This window comes from Mauremys mutica, chromosome 16 (genome assembly GCF_020497125.1).
Source record: "Mauremys mutica isolate MM-2020 ecotype Southern chromosome 16, ASM2049712v1, whole genome shotgun sequence".
Classification (NCBI taxonomy): Eukaryota; Metazoa; Chordata; order Testudines; family Geoemydidae; genus Mauremys; species Mauremys mutica.
The window spans coordinates 5,579,821-5,603,077 of record NC_059087.1 but is presented as its reverse complement, the minus strand read 5'-3'; the positions used below and the strand labels follow the sequence as shown (position 1 = coordinate 5,603,077).

At 42.4% G+C, this 23,257-nt stretch overlaps 3 protein-coding genes across 4 annotated transcripts in view; all 3 read right to left on the bottom strand.

The window, feature by feature from the left end:
- Nucleotides 1-3,290, bottom strand: part of TMEM116 (transmembrane protein 116) — a 30,620-nt gene extending 27,330 nt beyond the window's left edge. Inside the window, exon 1 of the mRNA XM_044990429.1 lies at nucleotides 2,891-3,290. The gene's annotated coding sequence lies outside the window, so the exon portion shown is untranslated. The remainder of the gene's footprint in view (nucleotides 1-2,890) is intronic.
- Nucleotides 3,291-5,373: 2,083 nt separating this feature from the next.
- On the bottom strand, nucleotides 5,374-10,773 carry ERP29 (endoplasmic reticulum protein 29). The gene is made up of 3 exons (XM_044990524.1): nucleotides 10,436-10,773; nucleotides 7,637-7,775; nucleotides 5,374-6,420 (listed from the first exon to the last, which is right to left on the bottom strand). Exons 1-3 carry the CDS (start codon nucleotides 10,562-10,564, stop codon nucleotides 5,918-5,920), a joined length of 771 nt encoding a protein of 256 aa, XP_044846459.1. The 5' UTR covers nucleotides 10,565-10,773; the 3' UTR covers nucleotides 5,374-5,917.
- Nucleotides 10,774-13,293: 2,520 nt separating this feature from the next.
- The window catches only part of NAA25 (N-alpha-acetyltransferase 25, NatB auxiliary subunit), a 43,325-nt gene continuing 33,361 nt past the window's right edge, over nucleotides 13,294-23,257 (bottom strand). For both annotated transcript variants that reach the window (XM_044990121.1, XM_044990120.1), the window contains exons 20-24: nucleotides 23,075-23,140; nucleotides 21,433-21,530; nucleotides 20,774-20,884; nucleotides 19,521-19,667; nucleotides 13,294-16,541 (exon numbers count right to left, since the gene is read on the bottom strand). In XM_044990121.1, coding sequence (XP_044846056.1) covers nucleotides 16,419-16,541; nucleotides 19,521-19,667; nucleotides 20,774-20,884; nucleotides 21,433-21,530; nucleotides 23,075-23,140 — 545 coding nt within the window. In that variant the 3' untranslated portion in view covers nucleotides 13,294-16,418. The remainder of the gene's footprint in view (nucleotides 16,542-19,520; nucleotides 19,668-20,773; nucleotides 20,885-21,432; nucleotides 21,531-23,074; nucleotides 23,141-23,257) is intronic.

Here is a 23,257-nt window from a genome sequence, read left to right as displayed (position 1 = left end):
GAGTGGTAGTGTAGACCTGGCCTAAGACTTGGGCCTATTTTGTGTTTACAGAATATGTATAGGATGTACAGAGTCACTCAGTGGACTGTTAGCTTTGCCTGCCATTGGTCAGCTGTCAGGCTTGTTTAATTAGTAGGAACCTGGATCAAAAGCACCTAAGATAGGGAAGAGCAGAGCATTATCACATGGATTTAGGTGGATGCTTTAATGGGATAGAGAAGAGGTACAAAACAGCTCATCCATAACTGAAATTCCCACAAGTGTCCTCACCTAATCTGTATAATGGAAGAATAAAGGTACAAGGCACAACAAACAGAATGATCTTTCATAATGAATATGGAGCTATGGAAAACACCAAGAGTGACATTCACACCGGGCAGAAGGCCAGCACAAGGCCCTGTGCCCCATTTAAATCCTTTAGTGGTTCCAGGGGATATAAACAGGGTGACCAGACAGTAAGTGTGAAAAATCGGGACAGGGAGTGGGGGGTAATTGGCACCTATATAAGAAAAAGTCCCAAATATCAGGACTGTCCCTATAAAATCAGGACATCTGGTCACCCAATTAACAGTGCACAGGCCTTGTGCTGTTTCTCTGCACAGGAGTGAGTTTCACCTAGTGAGAATAGGAAGGAATAGTCAGCCCAACCGTAGTAAACATGATGAATGAGGATGGAGGGTGACCATAAAATTACCAATAGAAAGATTCCAGATCCCATTACCAATATTCGGAGTCATCTTTCCTCTACATTTCACAATCTGAGTTTACCAGATTCTATCATACAATGATAACATAGTCAATAACATCAGATCATATTTATTGGACCAGTTTTCCTTTCCCAAGGTGGAACATGCATAATTTATGCTAAAGAGGGAGTGGGTTACTGGCCAGGCAAAGAAAATTCCAGCGATTAAAAAGAAAAGAAAAGTAACTGAGACTTGTAGTTGCAGATATCACAGCTAAAAAGAAAGCTTTTGTTGACCATGCAGTGTTTATATAAGTCAGAACTCAAGAATGATAATGCTTTATTGCGCTTGTGGAAAGTTATGATTAATGTTCCACAAGTGAGTCACCGCAAAACTTTTTAAACAAATCATGATCTATGTTCCCAGTCACGTTGAAGGTTACTAATGCTGAAGTAACATTTAAAATACCATTTACTTTTCACTGTTTATGCTGTTTGATCAATTTTTGTATTTCACTCAGTAGTCAGTTTTAGTTAGTGGCTTTCATGCCCTAACAGAGTGCTGCAGTGTTTGGGCTGCAAACACTGCAAGAGGATGTTGAAATCCAAAACAAATACTTTTAAAATTTCAATCCTTTTTATAGAGAAAAATGAGGACTCTCCAGTAAGGTAAGGATAGTTATGGAGGGGAGATTTACTAGAAGTCTTTGGAATTTGCAAATACCACTGACAAACACATATTTAAACACACCGAGAGTCAGATACACACCGACACTCACACACTCAATCATTGGCTATGATACCATGGTGATGAGTGCACAGAGATAGGCAGATAGATATGCTCCTCTTGAGAGTACTGAAATTTGGACTCAATTAACCAATGTAATAATCCATTTTATTTAAATAATGCACAAACTATCGGGGCAGTACTCCTGGTCAATATAGTTTATAAAAGGCAATAGAAAGGATGATGTCTGGGCTTAATGCACTAACAGAGTGTTCACTATACACCTGATGGTCACTGTGGGTTTATGCTGGAGACCAGCTACAGTTGGCTTATGGAGATGAATACATGTCTTGTGGGACTCACAGGAAATGAATGAACCAGTGTCTGCCCTATCATTAGAAGTGGAAAAGCCACTAGAGGGAAACAAGGCTATCTGTCATTTGTACTCATTCAGTTTAAGCTCTGGGACAATTTAAACAGTTAATAAAACCTTTTACTTTATTCCTTTGGTGAAAGTTCAAGTGACTCATATTTCTTGGCCCCTTGTATTATGGAGAGTTGCTAGACAGGAGTGTCCTTTGTCTCCATTATTGTTCATTACATAAGTAGAGGTTTCAGGGGTGATACCATGGAATCAAAATAACATGAAAAGAATGCAAATTGGACAGGTGGCCATAAGATTCTGCTATATGCTGAGGGATCATCCAATGAGATAAAGTTATCAGACACTACAGGTTTTTGGGGTACGATTTAGGATCACTGAACATAGGTACAGGTGAGGCATGAAAGTAAAGACTGAAAAGTTTCATCATCTTACATGCAATTATACCAAACAGTGTTAATACACCCCATCCTGTCTTTCTGGTAATATAAAAAGTGAGTGAACTTTTCTCCAGTATGTTGTTTCTTTCTGCCTTGCACTGTAAACTCTTCAAGGCAGGACACCTCTTTTTAACATGATTTGTAAAGTACACTGCGAACAGCTAGGACTCTATATGAATGTCAGTAATCATTTTCCTCTAGCCTCCAGGCATGGTCACTCTACAGTAGGGCTGCAGGTCATTGAGGGGGAAGTTTGCACTACAACTCCCAAGAAGTGGAGGCCAGGTGGGGGTTCCCTTGAAAGAAGTGTTTTTTTGTAATGTGAGCAGTGGAGTTTTATTCATCAGAGGAAAAGATTTAAAATAAGAGATGGATGGGCTGTTTTTACAGGACAAGCTATGGACCAGATTCTGATCTCATTCATTCCACTGAGGATCTGGAGTAACGCCATTGATTTAATTGTGGTTACTCTAGATCAATCTTAAATCCCTGAGCAGTTACAGCCGCGGGCTGCACAACACAGGCCTGCTTTCCAATCTCCTTGAGCCCCCACAGCCCGGGTCACCCATTACTTGGCGACACCCAACAGCCCCTGCTTCGCTTCCCCACGCGCTACTGCGCGCACAGGCAAGCCCCTCCCCTCCAGTTTACGTTACCTCCTCGTTACTCGCTGGCGTCACGCGCTGGGCGGGTCTCGCAGACGCGCGTGCACCCGGCAGCCCCAGGGAGGGTGGGTGTGGTGCGAATAGCGCGCGCGCGGAGCCGTTAGTGCCGGCGCCTCAGCCTGCGTGGTCGGAGGCGCTTCGTTGGGGGCGGCTCAGCTCCCGTGGGCCCGGGCGAGTCTCCCCGGAGCCCGGCAGGGGGCCGGCCCTGTTGCTTGGGCAGTACTAGGTGGGGGCTCCCGGGCCCTGAGGGGCCGGGCCGGACCCCGCGGGAAGCGGGACCCGGTCAAGCCCCGAGCCCTGTCCCTCCCGCCCTAGGGAGGGAAGCGGCTGGCCGGGGCCGACGTTTGGATGAGGCGCTGGGCGGAGCCCGGGATGGGGTTATCCCCCTCCCCCCGCCCCCCAGGCGTTTGCTGCGTCGCGCGCCTGCTCTCGGCCATTCTACGGCTGCAGCGCAGGGACTGGGAGGCGGCGGCGGCTGGCGCGAGCGGACGGAGACAGGTTTAACGTAGCAGTAGTAACGCACAGGCTTTATTTGCAGCAATACTCACGCTTTGCACCCACCCCTGCGCTCCAAAGGCAGCAAAGCCTCCACTGCAATTAGCTCGCTGCGTAGCGTAGCGCAGTGCCCAGCCTCAGCCTAGTCCTTGCAGACCCTGTGTTAAACCCTTTGTACAACTGCATTTAGTGTCTTAGGGCAGCTTCCTGAGTTTCACATGGGAACAGCACATGTAGTAACACTTGCCAGGGCAGCAGAATCTGCTTGTTCACAGAGAATAAAATGATCTCTGGAAAAGGTATTATTTAAAAAAAAAATTATAGGGAGGGCTAGTAGCACTGCCTGTTACTCTGGTTGCCCAACTGTTTCCCTTATAAGACCTTATGTACACTTATAATTTTGCAAAATGTTCACCATTTGGGCTGAACTTTTCCAAAGTGGGCATCTCCTCCAGGCTGACTTTTGGAAAATTTCAGATAAAACCGCATGTCATTTTTTCAAAACAAGGCTTGCAGAACAATGTTGTTTGGCCCATGTTAAGTTTCTGAGACCATTTATGTCAGGCCTGCACAACTCGTAAAGCGGCGAGGGCCACATTACTCCAAAGAAAACAGCTGAGGGCCGAAACCCCTCGGCCCCGTGGAAACACACACACCCCCAGGACCACCTGTCCCCATGGAAACACCCCACCCCCAACACCGCCCAGCCCTGCAGAAACAAACCCTCCTTCCCCAGCGCCGCCCCACCAAAATAGCTGTGGGCCAAAAAGGAAGGTTGGGGGTAGGGAGGTGATACTTGATTTTAAATCAACCGGGGGCTCCCAGCTGAAGAGGTGGCTGGGAGCCCTCAGGGGCAAATTAAAGGGCCCGGGGCTCCGGCAGCTGGGGGAACCCGGAGCTTTGCAGGGCTGGGGCAGGGATTTAAAGGGCCCAGAGCTCCTGCAGCTGAGGGGAGCCCGAGCCCTTTAAATCCCAGCCCCAGCCCGGCTGCCAGAGCCGTGGCCGGGATTCAAAGGGCTCTGGGCTGCCTGCAGCCGCGGGGAGCCTTGAGCCCTTTAAATCTCAGCCACCGCTGGGATTCAAAGGGCTCTGGGCTGCCCGTGGCGGCGGGGAGCCCTGAGCCCTTTAAATCTCAGCCGTGGCAGGGAATCTCTGCAGGCAGCCCAGAGCCCTTTGATTCCCGCCGCGGCTGAGATTTAAAGAGCTCTGGGCTCCCCGCCGCTGCCGGCAGCTCAGAGCCTTTTGAATCCCGGCTGTGGGCCGCACAGTGAGCCTCCACGGGCCGCATGTTGTGCGGGCCTGATTTATGTGAAATGCTCCAAGAGTCTGCCACCAGGATGGGACTGGGAATTGGAGGAGGAGCAGCGTAGGTTGAGATTGAGAGCTGGTGAATAGAAGTCAGTTGGCTGGGGGTGGGAGTGAGGGAGCAGAGGGATACAGAGACCAGACAAGGAGCTTGTGGAAACTGGATCTAGGAACCAGTGTAGAGGGGGTGGGGGAAAATGGGGGAGAAGAAACAGATCTGAGAAAAAGCTAGGGTGCAGGAGAAAACTAGGACTTGCTGGGAAAGAACTGAGATGGGGATGAGATGCCTGAAGAGCAGAGACTGTAACAAAAAACCAGGGGTGGGGCAGAAAGAGGTAAATTTGGGGAGAAAAGTTCTGTGCCCACTTACCGTATTTCCCGCCAGAGCCTAGGATAGAACCCAAGATTCCTGAATCTCACTCAGCATTCTTTGCTGTCAACAAATATCTATGAAACTCAGTGGCAAAGTGGATCTTCCACCTCTAGTGCTGGTCACATAGAAGATGACAACCTGTAAATTACTATCCCTTACTAGGTCTGTGTGGTGGATTTAGTGGTTTCAACCCTGCTGCTGAACCATGTGTATGACAATATAACACTACATGGTAGGATTTCTGCTTGTTCAGTTTGCTTTTTAAAAAAAAAAAAATCTAGGAAATTACATACACAAAAACTACATTAAAAGATTATTAAGATTGCAAAGCCAAATACTCAAAAGTTAGGAAATACCCTTTTTACAGATCCAGACTAACACGGCTACCCCTCTGATACTGTACAACCTCAGTTCAGCCCTATTGTACATGTGCATTATGATAGTCTTTAATCATGTGATCACATTTTTTCCACAGGACTCCTACCCCCATTCAGTGCAGTGGAGGGATAGTTCTGCAGAGGCAACCTTAATTATATTATTTCCAAAATTTTTGAGTGTTTGACTTTGCAACCTGAAATCTGTTTTTAATGTATTTCTGTGTGTAATAGTATTTATCAACTAATACAAATCAGTTTCACTTTAAGAGGTGATTGTTTGAATCCCTACTACAGAATACTGTCATTTTTCAAAGACAACATGCCTTCCTCTGAGTTTTCTAAAGCACCAAGCACACTAGAAGGAATTTTGCTGCTCCCTGGAGGTCAAAGGGAAGTTTGCTTGCATAAGGAGAACTGGATGGGACGTTGTGTCAGTATTTCACAGCTTGTAGAAAGTTCTCCAGCAAGTTAAAGCTCTTCTTTTTCACTATTCTTCTTTTGAAAAGAGGCGAGGATGTTTAGGCTTTTCTGGAGCTCCTCCTTCTTCCCATCACTCATTTTGTTCTTCTCAAGCAGTTTTGTGATCCGGACAACTTCATTAGCAGCAAACTCCTCTCCTTGCTCCAGGATTTTACTCATGATTTTCAAGTACTGCTCAGCCCGTTTCTTCTCCGTTTCCTTGGCTTTTGCTAAACTGTCCTGCCCCTGTTTGAGAAGAGCTTGACGCTCTAACTCTTTAGTGGTGCTCACAAATTTGCCTGCCAGGATGTCATATTCTTGTAGGCAGCCTGGCATTCCCAGATAGATGCCTTTACTCTTCAGCCAACGCTGAATAGCACTGGCTTTTATTTGGCCACTGTAAGGTAAGGGATTGTCAAAGTCCCCATCCTGGAACAAGTAAAAAATAGGATAGCTGTCCTTATCCAGCTTGTATTTCTCACCCAACACTGTGTTCAGTTTATCACCATAATCTGGGAACAGAAACGAAACATGAAAAGGATCAGTGCATTAATCAGAGCAAAATCAGTAAGTAGGATCCTTTCTTCTCCAAAGCAATTCATGTTTATGTTTGTAATTACAACTCTGCTAGCACCCTCTCTCTACGAGGAATTGCCATAGGATGGAACAACCCAAATGTCCAGCAAGTCCACTTGCAAGAGTAACCATTATCGACTATTTCAGAGGAAGGTGCAAATCCCCCATAATGTATGTGTTTAACCTTGCTTTACTCTATCACTGATTTTGTCTCTTGAATGTGGGGTGGGATGGAATGATTCCTTCCTGATCCCCATCAGATTAGCTTGTAGCCTGAAGCATATAGACTGATAATACTCATTATAATTTCTAGCTGATGTCCTTGCAGACACTTATTTAGAATATGCTATATGCCAAGCAAATTTGTAAAATGACATCTAAAGAAACAGAAATCCCATGTGAATTCCTGAAGCTAGAATATTAATATACTGATTTCAGATATTCTACTAAGGTATAAAGAGTTTGTGTTTAGGTAGACTTCAGTGCCTTGTGATGTATGCCACCTGGGCAGTCTGTAGAGGTTTAAATCCTTTGTTTACAGAACAGGCAGCAGCAGGGGTGATGGCAATTCAGTCTTCAGTGCTTATATAAGCCTTGGCTCTTCTCTTGAGACTACCATAGCGACGTCAATTGGTGCCAATTATGATGCCGACACCTCTATCATAACCTCAGCAATGAATGGCAATGCTCCCTAGAGTGAATCAACAATGTAACGCTTGTTTCTTGTGACCATAATTATGCCTCATAAGGCATATTCCATAGAAGTGGGCCAAGAGGAACTGCAAATCAACTTTAATTCCATAGCTGTGCTGAGAGGCTTCACAAACTGGCCCACGGGCGTTGGGGATATCCAGCACTCCTACTCCCACTTCACATGAGGCTGTGAGGGCAGCCAGCTCCACTACCAACCAGGCTAAGGGGACATTCAATATTTCAGTAACTAAAAATGAACTTTTCAATAATTTATTCTTAGGTTCCCAACGTCATGCTGGGCCATCCTAATTCCTCAATGACCTCTCAGCATGCCAGCTACACCCAAAACCCAGCTAACGCAGAGAACTGGGTGACATTTCACAGTACGTAAGAGGTCGAGTTGTGCCATTTTGTTTTTCCCCCCACAGATGATATTATATTAGTCTGTTTACAGCTCACCTGATATTCCCACTTCAGCTATAAGCAGATCTTCGCTGGAAGCTGAGCTTTCTGCTAGCTTTTTGAATTCATCTTGCTTCTCACCATAAGGATACTGGGTGTCAAATTTCACCAGGACAAACTTATTCTTTGGAATCACCTAGTACAAGAAAAACAAAGATTAACGGAGGAATTATTGAATACTTCATAAACATGCAATATACAATTACAGGAATTCTAAATTGTATACTTCAGTATTTTGTTAAAATGGCTTGTAATTATACTCTGAAAGATTTTACTTTCACTTTGCTTATCTGAAGTCAAATTCTGATTGACATAATAGGCCAAATTCTGCTCACCTTACTGGTAGGGAGCTCCATTGACCTAGAGAGTAGAATCGGCCCCAGCTGACCTCAGGGGGACATCTCAAGTGAGTAATACAAGTAGGATTTTAGGCCAAATAAAATGTGACTGCTGAATTCAGCAGTAGAACTAACATTAGTTTAAATAAGTGAGAAATTTGGAAGTGAAGTAAAAAGTGTTACTCAGCAAACAGAAGCACCTTAGATTGCTAAAGTGAAAGTTTTTGAAAAAAATCTTATTAACATGCCATCATTTGCGCTATTGGCTTTTAGTTTCACTGCTTGGACAGTGAAACTGGCCTTGTCAGGCTGGCACCAAACACACTGACTCTTTGAGGTCAGCTTGGAAACGGACTTGTTTGCTTTCAGTCAAAACTTGGTTTGTGTCTACACCTGACACGTCTTGGCCCTTTCTATGCTAAGTGGGAAGATAGTGCAGCAAATTCTTGCTAGGAATGTTCTGAGATTCCAGTAACTGCTCCCCACCCTCCTCACAAATGCCATCCCAGGCATTTTATAAGCGTTCGTAGTAACGTATGCAATACCTGGAACAAAGTCTTTAATTCTGGTCCTGATAACTAGTGTAGTTGGCAGTACTCTCCTTCCCCTTCTCAGTATGTCTGAAAATCGCAAATACTGTAGCTCCACCTCTCAGCCAGTCTTTTTCGTTCCATCCCATAATGTAGTGCTTCACATCTGGAAATTACCCCAAAGTCCTTGCTCCTAGCAAAAGATGCTATGGAACAAGTGCTTAAGGAGTCCCAGAATGCAAATACACCAAAACTGGTCTATCAAAGTGGAGATTCATTTCAAGTGGATGAGATGAACTGTCATAAGAAAAGGTTTCAGAGTGGTAGCCGTGTTAGTCTGTATCAGCAAAAACAATGAGGCGTCCTTGTGGCACCTTACAAACTATATGCCCAAAAAAATGTTAGTCTCTAAGGTCACAAGGCCACCTCATTGTTTTTGTCATAAGAAAAGAAAACCTACAGCCATGTGCAGTCAGTGCCCCTACCACAGTTACTTGCTTAGGGTGAATGCTTCCTTACATACTTTGAGAAACAAGTTAAATAAGCTGATATTGATTCAGTGTTATTACTGCATGGACCTGAAGTAGGTGCCTAGTATCCCTTCTCCAGTGTCGATTAGAAGTCTGAGCCATGACAGCTGACTCATTTAGCTGGTGTGCTTCACTCCTACTTCTCACTCCGATTTCTTCTATTTCTGATCAATTTTCCTTCCTATTTCTAAAACCTGGCTCTTGTGCTTAAACATCATCTTGCAGTGCTAGAAACCTAAATCTTTACATAACAAAAGTACACCCTGTTAATGAAATGGAAAAAAAATCAGGAAGGTATTTCCATTTCTACTTGGTTTAAATTTGGTGAGTAAGCTACTTGCCTTTCCCTTACTTGGAAAAAAATAATCTGTACTGATTTGTCTAGGGAACTCAGGGGCAGATTGCATAGCCCATCCGCAGGCTGCTAAGAAGCATCAGTAAGAGTGAGAGGCTCAATACCATCTAGTGTGGCTGTTGTATACGGGTATAGAAGAGGGTGTTTCTGGATTTTCTCTCTTGTGGGAATGTCGCCCAGGCACATGAAATGCGAGGAGCCCGGCTGGGGCTGGACACTGACTGCTCTGGCTGTTCAGAAGTGCTTAGTGTAGGCTAGGCGGAGGTGCCTCGCACTGCATTTGTGGAAGGGCATGTGCTGCCCCAGCAGAAGTGTGAGGGGGCAGTGGCCTGTGGCTGGAAGGAAACCTGATGGATGCAGCAATCAGACACCTGCTGCAGACAAAGAGAGGAAATGCTGCAGTAGTAGAGCTGGGAGGTGCTCAGGACACCGCTGCCCTGCCAGGAGCGATGCCCCTTCTCCCACAGGTGATTACGCTGCACCGCAGCCTTGGCAAAAACCTTCACCCACGTTCGCGGTGCAATTAAGACACTTGGACTCCTGTGATTGGCCAGCTGCTGAGGCCGCCTCTCCTCTGCCCTTTCCCCATTGGCCACCGTGGTCCAGGAGCCAACGCTTGAGCCATTCCCGAGCGGCTGCCAGCCTGCAGCTTCTGAAAATGGCCCTTGCGCCATATCTGTTCTTGCCGTGAGCCGAGCCCTGCAGGGCTGAGCGCGCCGCCGTGCTATTGCACCCGCAAAGTGCCCGAGGTGCCCCATATCAGAGCGGGGGCGGGGGAGAGACTCTCTCTCTCTTCTACCTACCCACCAACCCTTTCCAAAAATCCCCTTGAAAAGCCCGGCGCTCAGGGCACGTTCCTGTTGCAGCCGCCCGGGACCTGCGCTGGAGCTGAAATGTATTTTCAATCCAGCGAGCTGAAAAGGCCCGTAGCTTTCAGGTCCTTCCCCGCCCCAACTGCCAGTGTCTCCGAGCCGCAGCACCGTGCAGGCGGGGGGAGAAGGGACGGCCAGGCAGGTACACGCAACCAGCAGCACCCCCCTTACCTTGTAGAAGGTGATGACATCCAGGGGTAGGGAGCCCTTGGTGTGCAAAGCGCTGCTGCTCTCCCAGGCGAAGGACAGCCAGCAGAGCAGCAGGGAGGAGACCGACACCGCCCTGCTAACAAAAGCCATGTTGAGAAGGATCTAGATGGAGAGGACTTGCTTTGCGCGGTTCACGTGACCCGATCCGTTGTAACTGGCTCCCCCCAAAGGGGAAGGGAAGCTTCGGAAGAGCTGTAGCTCTAGAGCCAAATGCTAACTCAGCCCCCGGGGAACGGAGCAACCGAGAAAAGGGGCGGGCTGGGGCTGCCCATGGACCACAGAGCAAACTCCTCATTACACGCTGTTCTGAAAAGCCAGCGCCTCCATTGCACAACCCCGTTACTAGCTATCCTTCCCCTCTGCTTTGCTCCATTGGTCGTTGGCTCTTTCTGGCTGGCCAAGGGCACAAGCAGCTGCGTGAAGCCCTCCCGCCCCCTTGTTAAAAATTAATTCGTAAGCCTAGTCTTTGTCGTCCAGCTGGGCATGTGTGAGGACATGCTCAGTCCCAGAGCAGGGGCTATTTCAAAGGTAGCCTCGGTTTAGCCAGCTGCAAACTCTCTTCACTACATTTGTGGACGATCTGGTTGGTCCCTGGAAATCTCTCTCTTTTACTGAATGGATTTCGACCAGCCCCCCATCAATCCAGAGTAGTTCTGAGTTATTGTTTGGGTAGGACCACACCGATCTGTAATCCATTCCACTACCGGAGAAGGCGTCCATAGAGCTAGGAGCCCTCTCAGTGCAGTAGAAAGCACTGAAACAAAACTGTGTGTGTGTGTGAGAGAGAGAGATCATCCCCCCCCCCAGCTATAACTTAAACAGTGATTATAGCTTAATTATAAGTGAGGGCAGGGCTGGCTCCCTAGTAGGGAATTTTAGCAAAAGACACCCTCCCTCCCATGCACCAAAACAGTAACAAACCCCAGTAAACCGCCCTCACTCAGTGCTTACCCTACCACCGGTTGGGCTGCACCAGGAAGACAAGGCTGCAGCATCCTTGGGCATTTTTATTATGTTAAGTAAAGCGGTGCCTTAGCACCTGTGCAGCTGAGCAGGGCATAAGTACCAGGGGGAATTTTTGGGCTAAAATTCTCTAGTGTAAAAAAAACCCCCAAAACCTTAGAATAGCCGTTCCTAAATTATGGTACAGAAACCAGCATAGGGAAAGTGCTTGCTGACGTGTGGAGAGGGGTCTGGTTACCTGATGCAGGCTCCTCTCCTAGTTTCCAGCTAGTACATTGTATTGTAAAGAGCTGAAACATAAATAATTTATTGTTTTTCTATATAAGCAATGGCAGTAGTTGCCACAGGACCATGAAACAATTGTGAATGGAAGAGTGGGTCTGCGTAATGGCAAACAGAACACTGTAAGACCACTCTTGTTAAGATGGGAGATTTACACTGAGAAATGAGAACCTTTGCCTGCACCTGATGCTTACACTGTGGGGTGAAATGTACTTGACATGCACACAAAATGCAATGCCACTATAGCCTTATTTAAGTTGAGCCACATTTCAGAAATGGCCCTTGAGCTATTTGGATAATTAGGGTTGTTCTGTTCTGTGTGCATAAAGTGACCAGATAGCAAGTGTGATTTATTTTTTTTGTTTTTAACACGGGTGGGTGGATGGGTATAGTTGCGTATGTAAGACAAAGCCCTTAATATCAGGAGGATCCCAATATCAGGCCATCTGGTCACCCTATGTATATATAATTCAGGTACCTTTCTTTGCTACTACCCAGTTAAACTTTTCTAAACCTTTGGTAGTGCAGCTTTAGAGTCACTACCCACACAAAAAAAAAGAGGAGGGGGGAGATAAAGGGATGTGTATTGTTAATGGATTTCTGTGTTCTTATCCACAAATATTGTAGCATTTAAAACAAAAAGAATTGGCAGCAGGTCAGCAAGGAATTAATGTGTAGAAGTTTCTGTTAAACAGGTTTCAGTTTCAAGTGGTACATTTCTAAACACGAATGAGGAGAAAGGTTTAAACAAGCATAACTGTCACCTAAAATATGTCCTTTTAGCAGCGCAAATGGTTCACCAGAGGATAGTAACTAATTAACCATACCTGATCCCCTCCACATCAGGGTTGACTTGCATCCAGAGGCATGGGGTTTAGGGGAAACTGGTCGTGCCGCTGCTGGTACAGTAACTAGACTCTGGCAACTTTCAACGTCACTGTGTTCACATAACATTTAAGAGAGTAAATGGAGATGGCAAACTCAAGATTAAGTTCTGAGTGTGCAAGGGTCAGAACTTCTCTGTAAGGAAAGAGAGAAAGCAGCACAAGACATGGCTTGAGGAAACAAGGGCATATTGCTTCTATCAGTGTATTGCATGTTGGAGTGGACAGGGCACTGACAGCCAGATGGGGGGCAGTGATACCGACTCCCAGATGCCACATATTGTTGTTCAAGCTGTCCCTGACGCCAGGGCTACTCTATCATAATTCCACTGGCTGCATCATACTGCAAGTTCCTACTTCTTCCTTTACTTGTCTTTAAAAACTTGGGTGGGGCGCAAGTAACGCATAAACTGACATTGAAAGTTTCTTCAACACACTGCTATATGAACATGCCACAGAACATCTGCTTCCCAATTCCACTCCTGCCAGCAAGCCATTCCCTTATTTTGCACAAAGCTTGTTTTCCCTCCCCCCTGTTCTGTTTTCAGGCAACTTTTACTCCCCTTCATGCAATAAAGGGAGCATCTGGCTCCGAGTTTGATGGGAGATTAGCATTATAAAGCGAAATGGTGAAAAGGACTTCAACTATTTCCAAAGATCCAGACAGAAAATGAAAGGCAGCAAAACTAATTTATAACGAAACTGACTTTTATATAAATTATAAACCCATCCAGTTTAAAGCAGATCACTTGTGGTTGTGTCACTTAATTCCGTAGAAGGCTGAAGCATACATAACTTCCACAGTCATAAATTACAACAAATAATCAGGAAGAGAAAGTTCAGATAAGGCTGCAGACTGTAACAAAAAACCCTTTTATATTAATGAAGCTTAAAATAAATCATGATTTAACAATGATTGCAAAATATAAATGCAATTTTTGAACAGTTAAAACTGCTAAAAAGATACAAAAACAATGGGCAATACAGGTAGGCATTGCAAATTTTTCTTTATGAAGAGAAAGGTAGATGGAGAACTCGTCACCTTTATCCACATCAGACAAATGATTTAAAGCAAAGAAATCAATTGAGGAGGAAATCTGTAGAAGGATCTTGGCTCATGATCCCAGTAGTATAAAAGCAATAATTTTCAGTCTGTAAACAGTAGTCTTGGTAGCTTTTCTAAACATATGGTTCATTTAACCACAAAAAGGATAACAGCAGCAATGGGTTATACCCTGGATTTCCTATCAAATCCCAGTGAAGGTGTATGTGCTGGAGGGGGAAAATGCTCTTTACTTTAGTAAGAAATATATATTTAACTGTACACAATTTATAGGGATTGAGGAAAGATTCCCAAAGGCTCAGGAATTAGTCAGCCATTTCTGCATACCCATCTAGTTGCCTCTTTTATAGACAAACCCTGGAGTTTTAAGAGCATCTGATTTTCATGCTAGAGAATTAGTACAGAAACATCTACTGTGTAACAAAAGAATCACACTGTTTGACATTAGGCTTAGGGTCAATTGGGTGGCTGCAAGTGGAAGTGGGAAAACAGCTGTAATCTGGGAAAAACTGAACATTCCTCCTGAACTGGTATTGAGCAAGGTTTAAATGCTAGTGCAGACTGAACACAAGCATGTTCAGTGCCATTTCTGAAAGTGTGACTGATGCTTGGTTCCACCCACTCTCAGAACTCAAGCCAGCTGACTAAAATTAACACAGCCAGATGTATAACCCAGTGGTTGCAATCTTGTTCAAAGGGAACTGACGCTGAAAAACATGTTTAGCAAGTTCTGCTTTCTAGCGTACACAAGGCTTTAAGGCTTGTAGTCTAAACTTACTTCACTAACATTTTCTACTGTTCAGTTCCGCTGGTAGTAGCAACGATGGACAGGAACTCCAGCATAGACTACTGCACTGTCTGGTCGTGTTCAGAGCTCTCTGCAACTTGGTACTTAAAAGTGTCAGTGTTTGCCTGGAGCCCTGTCTATACTAGTGAGTCCTACTGGTGTTTGCAAGGTGTGAATATTTTAGCCAAAAAGCCTAGTGCAGACTTCACCTCAGTGCCACTGTGCAATCTTAGTGATGGGACTGCTTTCACTTAAACTATGCATTTCAAATGATCAACTTCAGTCATGAGTCTTGTTTTAATGTAAATAGCACACTTGTCTTTCCAAAAGTATTTCCATACAAACATATAAGATAGTTTGCTCAGGAAAGATGTTTCACTATAAAACAGAGTTAATACATTTTGGTATTGTTTTCCCCCGGCCCAAAGCACTTACCAGACACTGCATCTACATCATAAGCACATCCATCACAATTCAAACAACTTGGAGGAAGTCCTCGTTCTCGTTTAGGAAGGGGCAAAGTAAAACTAAATCCAGCAAGAGCAGCAACTTGAAATTTTACACAGGGCTTTTAAAAAAATACTCTCGTCAACATTCTAGCATTTCTAACAAAATGTATTCAGAAGAGACAACAACACTAGGATTGTCAGCTCTCTTAAAACTTTAAATATAGATTTCAGATTATACTTGCTTTTCTTTAATCAGAAGATAAGAAATCTGTAAAAGTCTCAAGTGTCCCTCACATCCTAGGTGCAACATGTTCATATTTGTGCCTATTTGTTTTATAAGTGTGTCTGTATTACTCTTTAAATTAAAATAGCAGAAATGCAGATTTTATGGGATCGGATGATGAATTACATTTCTCTAACAGAATGACTAATGTGTCTATACTTGGATAATCATAAAAAATCAGTTACAAAAGGAAACAGTTACAAACAAAAGAGTAACATTCTCAGCCTCATACCACACTGGAAGCAAAAATTACTTCTGCCAATTTACAGCCATAGAAAGCTGACAGGACTCAATTCCATTAAAATTATTTAAGTACTTAGTCTTAAAATTTCAAGCCCCTTTTAAAGTCACAATTACTGTTTTACATAAAACTGACATGAGATCAGAGTCAGTGGTGTCAGACTTCACTGCAGATATTAGGTACATTGCCTCTAGATTTTTGCTGAAACAGTGATCAGGCTTGTAATTTTTTGAACCACCTTTCCACTAGAAACAATCTGTATGTAAACTAACACCACTCCCTTCCTCCAACAATCGCTGGGGTTCAATCTTAGAGGAAACTGCATCAATACTAAGCATGACTTACTCTGACCCTCTTCAGTTAATAATGAGCATCACCGGAAGGCAGTATATGCCTAAATAAAAGATGTGCTTCCAATATAACATCATCTCTCCCTGCTGGACCCACATGAGATCAAGTCTTTTTTTCAGCAGGGCCATGTGGCTTGTCAATAGAATAGACAGCTCCAGAACTAACCTGCTTTAGTGGAAGAGGCCACACAATATGCTCTAAGGTTGAATGTGGGCATCTACAATTTCTGCTTTTCTAAGGCAAGGACCATATAAAACCTATAAACACTGTATGGCAGATGAAAATACAACTCCTTTGAGATATATGCTTTATACTGGATTTCTATTGCTGCTTCTAAAGATTATCTCCAGTTGTCTCTGGAGACCAAAAGGGAAGAAAATTGAATTTTTCCTGTTGCAATATGCTTATGAACATGTATAAAAAGTGGTCAAACCCTGATGGAGGGTCCCTGCTTCTGGTTTATGTACAATAATTTAATCAGCTGAATATATCTTTAATACCTAAAAAAAATATTTATGATTAAAGTCCTTCATGCATTTATGAGGAAGTTCTGGATTAAAGTGATGGTATGTTGGATGTTGCTTCTGCCTGGGATTATGGTGTCACTCTGTTGTGAAGTCCTTATGCCTGGGGTGCATTTCTTAAATCTTTAGTTTTTTTATGGTATCAAGTCTCTTTTTCAGCAGCTCCCCAATTTCCTGAATTGAGTGCTGGTAACTGCTCTGGACCTTTCCTTGCACAGTCTTTGTAAACTTTTTTTCTTCCTGCAAATCAAGAAAACACAGTCATTCACCCTGCAGGCTAAAGACCATTTTGTATTTTAAATTCCTCTGTAAAATTCCCCACACCCTCTTTGCAAATATTGAAATGGAGAAAAAAGTCCAGTTTGAAGTCTCAGTACATTGTAAGGGGGTTGTGGTAATAGTTTGAATTTACTAAAAAGATCAGAAAGCTCGTCAATCCAGAATAAAAACCCCACAAGCAGTAATTTTTTTTAAACTTAAGTTAATGTTAATTTTAGCTATCACAGGATTATTAGCACATCAAAATTTCTTGACACTTGCAGGAAACATCCTTGTATAATGAATTTAATGCCAAAAAATGGCTTCCCTTAACCCCAAGTCAGTTACAAGACAGACATTTTAATCCAGTAAATTATTTATTAAAGCAGGAAGTCTCTTAAATACAAAACAAATTGCTGAAATCTAAGTTTTCATAAGACTAAGGCTATGTCTACAAAATACTCCACTGGTGGTGGTGCGTAGGGTATGTGTAGCTAGATGCTGCAGTGAAAAGCAAGCGGTGTCCATGCTGTAGTGTGTAGCTACATGTCAGGGATAGACTCCGAGAACGGGAAAAGGCTTCAGCAGCTCCACACTGCCAGAGCCTTTCACTGAAGTGAGGAAAGATGCTAGCAGGAGGGAAATCTCCCTCCCAGAGTCTTTTCTTGCTGCAGGGAAAGGCTCCAGCAATGAGGAGCCTTCCCACTACTGGAGTCTTTTCCTGTGGAGAACTTGTCTGATTCAGCGGACACAAACTTCAATGACCTTTTCAAAAGCACCAGTAATTGCGTGCATTCACAATTTTCTGGCGTGCATGTGTACACACCCACCCACCCCTTTGAAACTCTGGCCCCAAGTAATGTTATACAGCTTATGCACACTGACACTCTCCCAGTAAAGTATAAATAATGAATAGCATAACAAACATAGTATGCAGGTAGGAAAACCCCACAAAACTCCCAGCCAATGCATTCTTCAGGGTACCAGACAAATCAATACATGTGAAACTTATGTTTTCTTTAGGCTTCTGCATTTCTGATTTCCAAATTCCCTCAATGCTTGGCAGAACATAAAGGAAATATGTAGAATTTGCTGACTGAATGAGTTAGCAGAAAGTTTACTTGTGCCACTCCTAGATCATTAAAGAACCAGAAAAACAATAAGGTTTGAAGTGCTAAGGCAATTCTAGAAAACACTTCAAAGAAAATGTAAAGGGATAGGACAATTTGAAGTCTAGTCAATAAAAGAAAAAATAAATCTAAGGAGTTTCATTTGCCCCCACCAGTTTTTGTAAATGTACAGTGAAATTTTCATATTTAAGATATTAAATTTCACACAGCAACAGCAGAGAAGAAAGACCAACAGAAATGGTGGAAATTGTACACAAATTGCAATCAAATGCATACGGTCAACAATGAAAATACAATTTATTTTTCTAATCTTTCAGTTACAAGTCAGACCTAAGATGACTGTAAAAGCAGCACTTGAACGCAAACCCAGAAGTGTGATTTTTAAGTTACAGGGAATCTTGTCTTCACATTAGTCTGTAAAGCTCCTAAAAGAATGTAAAGTTGTGGCAGGACAGACAAGCTGAAAAGAGTTTGTCTGAAAGCAACAGCCCCACAGATCTGATTCTATAACTGTGCTACGCGTCTATTTTCCAGAGTCAATGACAGTTTTGCGGCTACAACCACTGCCCATTCAGTGTTTTGAGCAGCTTCACAGCACTGTTCTACAGAGTTGGGTTTTTCTCTTCAGTCCCATTGGAAACATATTTATATCAGTTCATACAACTCTTTTAATTAAAAATTGTAACAGCCCCCAGCTATTTTAGGTGAGGAGAGCATAATTTTGCAACAGAGAGCAATTCTTATACTCATTCCTATTTGGCAATAGCACAAAATCATGGCTCTCAAAAAACCCACCTCACTTGAATTATGCTATGACTTGCAACTTGTGGTCAACTTTCATAACCTAAGGTGAGGCAAGAACACCAATCTACTTTAGAAAAGACTCTCAGAACACATTTAAAGATAAAGAAATGGCTAGTTCTGTGCTTTATTTGCTAAATCAGATCTGTACATCTGAACTTGATCCTCCACCACTCAACGCCAATGATATTTTGAGGCGCTGAAGAGAGGCAGGCCATTATTTCATTGAAAGACAGATTCAACAAGTGGACAGTGAGTACGTCCTGTTGGAGGATAATGTGCTTATTTCCTGGTGTCATAATATCTTGGTCCTTCAGGGCATCTTCTCCCTCATTTAATCAGAGCAGCATTCACTGCTTCAAAAAGATTTCTTCACTGGGAATAATTTTCATATACATCTTAACACATATTGTGCCTGACGTGTCTGGGACCTATAGATTCCTGTCCTTGATGCCCACTAAACCGCTAAGAGTTAGACGGGAGAGCCATTTTCTTTCATATGGATTCAGTAATTTCCCTGGCAACTTTTATTAGTCAGAAATAATTGAACCAAAAGGATTTCCTGTCACAACTGTGCTGGCCTTTATTATTTGATGTTGTCATGTCTTTCCATATTGAAAATAAGAACATTCATTTTCATGGCAACAAATTAATGTCACAGACAGCATTTTGTTGTCCACATACTCAACTCACTTAAAAAAAAAAATACATAGGTTTACAATTCTCGGGTTCCAGTAACATTTTTTAAATTAATCAATTTGTGGAAATAAGCAAGAAATGATCAGTTTAGGGAAAGTTACTATGCTGGGCTCTACAGGTAGGAACTTTACCACTCTGGGTCAGTTTCAACCAACTGTGACACTATTCTTTTTAGCTAACAGCAAACAACTGAGTCAGTCACATCAGTGGTTATAAAGCTTTTTCAATAGGTAACATTTAAAGAAGAAGGTAAAGTTAGCCAAGAGATATTCTCTAGGTTTATTTTTTTGTTTTTAAAAGAAATCACATAAAATAAGGTACAGTGTCTTACCTGTGAAAGTAAAGTGTCATCTATGGACAGTTCTTCAAGTTTAAGTGCAGTCAGAATTATTTCGAGCCCTTTGATATGATCTATAACATTGGAAGTTAACGTCTGTAGCTCAGTAACATAATCCAAAAAACTGGTAAATACAGGAGGCTACGGAAACAGTAAGAAGTGATATTAAAACACACTTTTACACCCATTTTAAATATTTTTGTATATGACACTCAAGTCACTATTTTAAAATAAAATGATTCATTTATGTCCAAACCCACAAATGTCCTATTCAAATATAGCTTAAAAAGTAGTGCTGGCTGACAGGCCGGCAAGCATTTCCATTTTGTGAAAAACTGAGCTCTTAGAATTTTGTTGTTATGCTATATAATGAAACTGACTCTAAGCCCAGTAGTTCAGGCATGTACCTGGGAGACTCAGGTTTGGGCCTAGGTCTCCCACATCCCAGATGCATGCGCTAACCACCAGGCTATAGAGCCAGTCAGTAGCTCAATCACTCCTGTTGGAGTTGTTCCACTTGGTATAAATAATTAAACATTCACTAGGCCAGAGAGAGTCTGACTCTATTGCCCAGTGGTTGGGGCATGCACCTGGGATGTGGGAAGCCAGGTTCAAATCGCTGCTCAGCCTGATTCAGCCTGGATCTAAGAAACCTTCTTGAGGAAAGTTTCATCGAAACAGATATATTTCCATGACAGGTTTCAGTTTAGACCACCTGGCATTTTCCAATGGAATTTTTCAGTGATTTTTTTCCAACTAGCACTGTTCAAAATTACATTTCATTTAGTAGTTAATGTTTGTAAAAAAACAAAAAACAAAAAAAAAACAAACAAAAAACCCCTCTGAAGATGAAAAATATTATGTAACTTGATAGTATCCTCATTTTAGAAGCCTTTATCTTGAAAAACTTTTTTTGTGGGAACACTTTGGAAACTGCACCAACCTTGGACTTAAGATGGTTATATGCAAAATAGAAATCATACTAACTCTATCCAACAGGCTAATGCATACACTCAGCAGTGTTGGTTATGATATATTCCATAATGTTGCATTTTCCCATTAATTTTCAAAAGCACATAAGCAACTTACAAGTCCCACTTTCAAAAGTGGTTTAGGAGAGCCCCTTAATGGAGGTTAAGCTCTTAGTCACTTTTGAAAGTAGGACTTCAGTGCTTTTGAAAATTGCACCCATTCCCTTTACGGAAGCATCATAGGAGTAGAACTCATGTCTCCATTGAGTTGCCTACCATAACTACACTGGTTTCTTTTTTTTTCTTTTTCTTTTTCTGTAAGCTCGATTTGAAGGGTCGCAGGACACTATCACAGTAACTTGACACCCATAGGGTGATGGACATTGTCTGAAAGGAAGAAAAACAGATGTACAAGTCTGGTACAAATAGAATGAATACTACTGGAGCCATTTTTAAGTTCAAAATTATGCCCTTTATTAAAGACTTAAAATACAGTAATTGGGATATAAAGGGAATGGAGAGATGGTTTCCATAATTGTACATAAAAAATTGGGATCTGTGCACTTCATTTATTATGCTAAAGTCCTGAGCACAATCAATTCTAAAATATTTTACCATTATCTTCATCTACATCTCATTTCCCAAAAATTACGCCAGACCCCTTCAAGAAACAAAACGTTAGGAATCTTGATATTCTCCTGTCTTAATTCCAAGTCTGGAAGTCAGGTTTTATTTTTGCATCATCATCATCATGATTATTTGTATAAAGCTCAATGTGAAAAGGCAGGGTTCAGGGAGCCACAAGGTAGAACTCAGAAGAGAGCAGGATACAGATTTAATCTTGTAATTTGGATTGTTGTAAAACAGAACAATTAAATTAGAACAGCAGGAATTTCCAAAGCGACCAAGAACTGCAGTAAATGAAAAACGCTTACCTCAACAAAGAAGACTAAGTTTTCTAAAATGTTTGGATGAGTTTTCAAGATGCCATCTCTGACTTCCATCAAGTCACCTTTACATTTATTGAACAAGTCTGAAAAAAGGAGGACAATTCTTATGTTCAGAATAAGGATCAACACAGATGCTTACATATTTTTGATGTGGTACACATTTTAATAAACTACATGAAGCTACAAAAAGACCAATTTCAAACTAGTGTATGACAGGATACAGTTAACCAAAGACTACTTCTAGAGTGGATACAGTTTTAAAATAATTTCTGAATGAATCTGTAATGTAAAGCCTTTCTCAAAAACCTGGTATGCGATTTTTGTCTGTTGTCTTGTGCATTTGTAATTACGTGCACTTGTCACATCAATACAGCCAGAAATGGAGTAGGAAGTCAGATAACCCAACATTTGCCAGCAAACAGATTCACCTGCAGGTTTTTAATAATAAACTGGTTTAAATCAAAACCCAGGCGGTCTGCTTACAGGAAGAAAGATAGCTACAGGTGGAGATGATGGAGAATATAAGGAAGGTTAAGAACAGTAAAAGGCCAGTTTTACATGACTGTCCTTTTCTGACTGATTAAGACTCTCTTACTGCATTTTCACAGCATTCTCACTAACGTCAGTGAGAGAAATCCAGCTCTCTTCCACTTACTGATATTCTGGTGGCTTGGTGTTCTTCCTGTTATCATGCAGGCAGTTCTCTTTACATACAGAATTTTACCTTTAAACTTGATAAGTGCTTTTACTCAGTTACAGGATTAGTTTAAACCTTGTGTGCGCGATTTTAGTGCTTGTGAAGGGTGCTGGACTGACAGAGCTAGGGAACACAGCTCCCTATTATGCACAAACCTGATACAGCAGAGGCAGTACCAACTTCCCAACCATATCTCACCAGAATGCCCTAACCTTGACCTGAAGGGAAGGTTCATTCACCCCTTGCTCCCTCTGCTAGGGCTGCCAACAAGGTTGCCAGTTAGTGCCTTGGTGGTGGTTTGTGAGATATACAGACCCCTGCATGCTGGGAACTGGACTCAGTTCTAACCCATTTCACACAATACCAGGCAGCAATCATACGTTGGTAACTTTTGGCCATTACAAATTGACAAATTTCATTAAAATCCTTTTAGGGTTTTCTCTTCCCCTTTAAACAAATGTTAGATTATAACCCCACACACAGAAGTGCCAGAGCATTTGGCTTTGCTGCTGTATAGGGTGCTGGGTAGTATAACAAAACCATTCTGTGCTTAACAATGCAATCTAGATCTGTAATGACTGACTTTTTGCTTCAAAATTACCTTAATGTCTGGAATGAAGAAAGAATATTTCTAAACAGCAGCTAAATCATTTGGATTATTCTTATACCACCACAACCAACAAACTAGAATTCCAGTGTGTGACTGGTATAAACCCACGGTTCTATTTGTTTATTTATTTGGGGTGGGGGGGGAAGAGGGGAGGGAGTGGGGGGTGGCAATGAAACAATAGGACATAATACCATTCTCAGCTTCCAGCAATTTAAGGATGACATTATCAAAGAAGCCTAAAGTGAGTCATTTTAAATTTTAAAATCACTGTTTGAAGTGTCACCTTGGCTATAAATGTTTATTCCCAAACTATTACTTACCTGTTAATTGTTCTAGTAAAGATTTAAAACTATTCCCTATCCTCTCTTGGATTTCTGTTGAATCTTCTGAAATAAAAAAATGTTACAAATACATCTTTTTTAAATAATGTTTTTTCTGCTTCAAAATACAAAACAATTTAAAAAAACTCACAAAAATATGCACTGTATGGAATGCTTCAAGTG